This window comes from Harmonia axyridis, chromosome 1 (assembly GCF_914767665.1).
Source record: "Harmonia axyridis chromosome 1, icHarAxyr1.1, whole genome shotgun sequence".
NCBI lineage: Eukaryota > Metazoa > Arthropoda > Insecta > Coleoptera > Coccinellidae > Harmonia > Harmonia axyridis.
Genome location: NC_059501.1, coordinates 58,192,251 through 58,198,250, shown reverse-complemented (window position 1 = coordinate 58,198,250; position 6,000 = coordinate 58,192,251). Strand labels below are relative to the sequence as shown.

The following is a 6,000-nucleotide window of genomic DNA, read 5'->3' as shown; positions in this document are numbered from 1 at the left end:
TCAAAATTGCCATTATTATTGAAAGTAAAGAAGCAAGGCGAAAATAAATTTATTATATTAGCTATCCAATTTGTTATTAGTGCCTCCAATTTCTAATTTCTGGTATTACCTACCTGTATGAATTCTATTTATAATGTACAATCGTTGCTTCAAAACTAGTGATGTAATAAAATAGATTTTTTTCCTATAAGCATTTCACCAAAGTGTCACCCTATTAAATAAGGCCATCGAAAAGGATTATTATTTTCAATTCAAAAATGTACCTATTTGTTTTCATAATGAACTGTAAGATTCCTCCGATAAACAAGCAATAACGTGTACTTGGAACAGTACACTCCTCTAGTGACGTCTTTGTCCATTTGAATGTTCACCATACAATCAACACCGCTTGAAAATTACCAACAGGCTTCAGAAAAATTCCCCGGCTTTGATAATGTCCCCAGTGAATGACCATAGAATGGCTACCAAGAAAAAGAAGCAGCACCATGCGGCAATCCTAGTCACCAACTTGTTTAATTATATAACGATGGAGTGGAATAGAATAACGTGTGGATTCAGTACAGTTACCTTGACTAAAGGATGGTACACACTACAATATACCTACTAGACCAATACATTTACTTCCTCCAACAGAATTTTGAAATGCAGAATGGAAGTGAGTCGTTATTTTAGATTTGTTAAGTTATTTTTTCGACAAAGATTTCAAAATATTTTGTCGGAAATCTTTGTTTTTAAGTAGGCTATGAGAGTCCAGACGGTTGAAGAATAACGCACATAATAAGGAATGACTATATCTTTTGATTTGAAATGTACAAAATGTTCATGTACCTACTCAAAAAAACAGAAAATATTTTCAGCACCTGTTGTGATTCATCGTTTTTTTGAGTTCCTTTGAGTGAAGTTTAGTACCTCTAGACTCTAGAAAGTTGTTTCATTTAATGAAATTCAAATTATTATTTCTTTTGAATGATAATATAATGAGTAGTGGCTAGTCTTTTGAATGTTTTCAAAAGATAATTCTTCAACTTCAAAACATAATCAAATACTATAGCTGATATCAACAAACTTTTGCCACCAAATTTTCTCATTTCTTTTTAACAACGATATTGTCATCCTTCTTAAATTCAACAAATCATACAAATCGTAATAACACCAGGAACTTACTTCAATAAAACTTTATTTTTCAAATGAAACACGTTTCTCAAAAAACAGAATTAAAAAGTGCCAAGTGAAAAGTTAAGGCAAAGTAGTTAGGTGCAATAGGACCCTGATCTAATATTACTTCACATCTTTATATTCACAATATCTCCCTGAGCCGCCATATCTATTCTAATTAGTAAAATCAATGGTTGTTTATTTTTTTTTTTCATTTACTTTCCATTCTTTATTGAGAATTTTCAAAACATTTAATGGCTGCTCAGAAAGTTCATGACAGGATTAGTAACATCAAAATCATCAATTTGATTGTTTTCTATATCATCTTTTATGAGGTGATGATCTGATATCTTCAATGCCCTATTTAAATTTATTTGCAATTTTTGAGACAATATTTTCTGAAAGCTGAAGGTGAAAGCTCTAATTTATCAACGAAATTTCTCACAAGTTTTATTTAAATAAATATTACTATCTGTTCTATCAGAGAAATTTTATATATAATTCTCGGAAACATTCAACAAAAATTATGCGAAGATGAGTTTTGGGACATTTCAATAATATTATTTCCATACAAAATTGATCAAACTTATCAGATAGCAACAGTTTCTCATTGAACATAACGCATCATCACAAAATGAATGAAATATTGAGATTATTCAGTAATTGACGTTTAACGAATTGCTAAAACAATTGAAATAATGCCCTTATTTCCAAAACCTTGTCACTTGATAATGATCTCACTTAAAAGACCACATCAATCAAACTCAGAATTTTGTTATTTACCTGTGCGCCGTTCATTCAAATCATCGCACAAATCGTCGAGTTTATGATCACCTTTTCAAGTACGTGTACCCTTCTCAGCGATTGGCTCACCTCTCTCAGGTAGAACCAGTCTACGCGGTCCCTTGCACAGGAAAACAGCCTACAGAGATACCTGTAGACAACTAAATTCCACACAAAACATACGCGTTTCGAAAAACCGAAGAGAAGGCTGTGAGATATCGTCATTACGTTTATATAAAGAACATAGACGGTTATTGCATATATGGAAACGAAGTTTCGCGTACTGTGGTTTTCAATTAATACGTTGCTACCTGTTGAATGCATTAGATCGACTATATGATAAATTGGGAAAACCTGGACTATGTGAATGTGAATCTGTGTTGTGTTTGTGTTGAAAACTATCTGTGTGTGTGTCGAAAAAGAATATATTGACAAACAACAATATATAAACAAACAATTGAAACTAACATAATACGAAATACTTCGGTCAGACTGAGCTATTCGAGGCACTTATCAAATACTCTATAAGAATTGACAGAACTTTATGGTTTGAACTTTCAATTGTGATAAAAAGTATTTTTTGGAAGCAACAAATTTCAAGAAAACTATAGGTTAAGTAAACACTACAAATAAAATCTGTGATTATATCTTCTATAGGAAGATAAGATTACTCGATTCTTTAAGCCAAGACGATAAGAAGAAATCTAAATAACTCAAATTATTGTTAAATCTGCGATTTTTACCTGGATACAACAGGTGGATCACGTGGCAACATTGTTAAAACTTTTCGTAAACTTGAAGATGACATTTTGAAGTGTATTTTGTGGATAAATGAGTATTGAATCATTAAATATGATCGGGCCACATCATGTCTGTGTTCTGTATGCGGCTACAGCCGGTCTTCAGGGACCTCTTATGGGATCTGACGAACAGGAGATTGTCTTACTGATCTATGTAATCATCGATCATGTACAAAATAAGGTTAGTACGAAACATATTACTCTTGTGTTGTTGTACGAACTATAGATACTTTGAACTACCTTTAGTTGCGAAATTATCGATTTCTCATCAATTTGACAAAACCGGGGAGAGCTGGAAAAGAGTATTTTCGAATCAATAATAACACCTGTAACTTGATAAACCGAAATATTTGAATTGTCTATATTAGTTTTCACACAAAAGCCTGATCGTGAAGTGTCAATTTTGTGTGAGAAAATCGAAATATACCTATTACATACATATAAAACACACTTCTTTATATTCTTTTTCGCGTCTTCTTCCTCCTTCTTATTCTTTTTCGCGTCCTTGTTTGAATAAACAAGATTATATTTTGAAAGATAAATTAATCGTTGGATCACTGTATTGATTATTGATGTCAAGTATTTTGAACAAAAAATAGTGAAATATAAACCAGAAATAGATTCTCTTACAATTTCTAGAAACATGAGAAAATGTGAAACTTAAAAATTTCATACGAAGTATTCGAAAATCATAATACGTTTTTTCAGAAATTATTTTTGGAATGATTTGGGTATAATAATACTTTAATAAGTCAAGAATTCGGACGATTCATTAATGATTATTTCAATTATTTCAACTAAAAAAAAACTGAAAAAATTAACTATTTAATATTTTATCTGTTTATTCCTTGATTTATGTTCACCAAATGCATTAGAAAATTTCACAAGTTTCGGGAAATTCATTATAATTTGTCATTAATTGTATTAACCAAGTCAAATATAATATCGATATGGGTAATATAAAATTGAAATCTAATTAAATGATAAGTGAACTTTTTTTGAACTGTTTGTGTCCGTCCTACTTCGGTAAACATGTAGGTAAACTGAATAAAAATTTCTGTTGATAACACCCACATTAGTTTCGTTTCACTGTCTCCAACTATACACACAAATTTTGTTATGCTATGAAGACTTCAATATTTATCTTTATCGAAATATCAACGTTTTTATCGGAACAATTGAAGAATACATACAAATTGATACTTGTTGCTGGATACCTTACCAATGCCTTTCTCTTTTTCTTCATAGTACAGTTAATGGAGTAAAATTCTTTGTCATTTCTGTGGGTACCCTTGGTGAATTATTTCTTGTTAGTTACTGAAGTACTGTTATATGACAAGAGTATCTTTTAACCTACATTTAGTTGGCAACACTACAGAATTGCATTTAGATATTGTCCGGGTTGCTTGTGCAAGTTTGATATGACATTGTAAAATCAGTGAAAACTGTAAAAAAAAAAACGATATGGCAATAAGCATGACTTGATACCTAATGAATCTTTTTATTTATTTTTTGCTTTAATTCGAAAATTTTTTGAATAGATGATAGAAGAAGGTTTTTTCATCCATCATCATCGATAATTTATATCTATATAACTTATATCAGTTATATATAAATTATCGATGATGATGGATGAAAAAAATGATAATAACAGTTTTTCTACAAAGTAAACAGTAGGTAACTAATGAAAATATGATTAATGAAATTTATAATCGAAAAGTAATTGTCACGCCTTCTGAACGTCACAAATATTCATAAAATTGTAGTAGACAGAGTCACTACAAAATTCTTCAGGTTTTAAGTACGAACTCAATATAAGTAGTCTTAGTCATTTTGGAATTCCTTGTAGACCGAAGTAGCTTTTGACAGGATGAAGTCATGGACCATAGAAAAATGTTGAATAGTTCCGAGAAATGAATCGTTAAAGTTCAATTTCTAGAAAGCATCTACATTATTCTGAAAGTTTCTAAATTGCTGGATGGGACAAAACGGTTTCTTGCAAAACGGTTCAAGTCTTCAAATAAATACAAGAATATGTAATGGAGTGGAATTAATGTGTCGAAAAAACTATGAAAATATGCATTTTTCATTCGACTGTGGGTACAGTATCACCTTCAAAGTAGAAATTTTGTAGCTAAACCGAGAGTAAAACACGCCAACGAAAATTTTTTGACAAATTTACAGGAAGTTATTGCGAATTACTGTTTTTTGAGTAATCAGGCAGATGTGGTGGTTTAATGATCATTAAACCACCACATCTGCCTGATTACTCAAAAAACAGTAATTCGCAATAAATTCCTGTAAATTTGTCAAAAAATTTGTTGTTGTTTCGATCAAAATCGATGGTGCACGCGAAATCCATCGACTATCTTTGCAGAAATCTTGTAGGTTTCGAATAATTGGTATACGAAATTCGATTATACACCGATTCACGAGACGTAGTTCGCGAAACATCACGAGAGCGCACGTCGTGTGAAGAAGTTCGTATAATCGAAATATATAGTCTATGCTCGAGTGGTATTCGTTACGATTATATAACGAATAATTTCAATAACTATAACCATAGCACTGCATTTTGATAATTCAATGACATTTCACTTAGCTTGACTTTTATTTTTTGGCGAACGTCCAAAAATGTTAGTATGGAAATGATCACAATATGGCAGGGATCGAAACACCAAAACGATTATACCACGTCGTCAATTAGTAATTTCACTTATCAATACGCCTTTACTATGGGGAATTTATGGATTCTAATGGTTCATGAGAACATGAGTTGTATAATCTCTTTAAAAGTGCTTTCCAAAGAATTATTTGCCGGTATATTTTTGACGGAAAAGAATAAACGAATATCCGAAAAAAATTAATAATAAGATGAACCTACCACTAGAAAGACAGTATTAGGTTCAATAGTTTTTCCAAATTGACACAATTGATTTCAAGTGATTAATTTCATTTGCATTGGTAAATACTTTGAAGAATGGTTTCCAATGAACGTTAGCGAAAAATACAAGATATGGCCTAAACTAGTGTAATTAGACCATTTTTCTTTCGTAATTCGTTAATCATATAGAACCTAATTCGATTTATATTGAAAAAAAAGTTTATATGCTTCATTTTTACCATTGACTTGAATTCTTTCAAAGTTACAAAAATGTTAAAACATCGCGAAATAAGTGCCTCATTATATCGTGGATTAATATGTGATCATTCTTATGACATCACAGACTTCATTGGAACATAACCAAAAGAGTTATTCAAT

The 6,000-nt window shown here is 31.0% G+C and overlaps 1 protein-coding gene across 2 annotated transcripts in view; it reads left to right on the top strand.

The window, feature by feature from the left end:
* The first annotated feature begins 2,049 nt into the window (after positions 1 to 2,049).
* LOC123670604 (RNA-binding protein fusilli) overlaps positions 2,050 to 6,000 on the top strand; it is a 104,808-nt gene continuing 100,857 nt past the window's right edge. The window contains exon 1 of one of the 2 annotated variants that reach the window (XM_045604115.1): positions 2,050 to 2,919. In XM_045604115.1, the coding sequence (XP_045460071.1) occupies positions 2,770 to 2,919 (150 nt within the window). In that variant the 5' untranslated portion in view covers positions 2,050 to 2,769. The remainder of the gene's footprint in view (positions 2,920 to 6,000) is intronic. The other variant, XM_045604116.1, reaches the window with a different exon arrangement.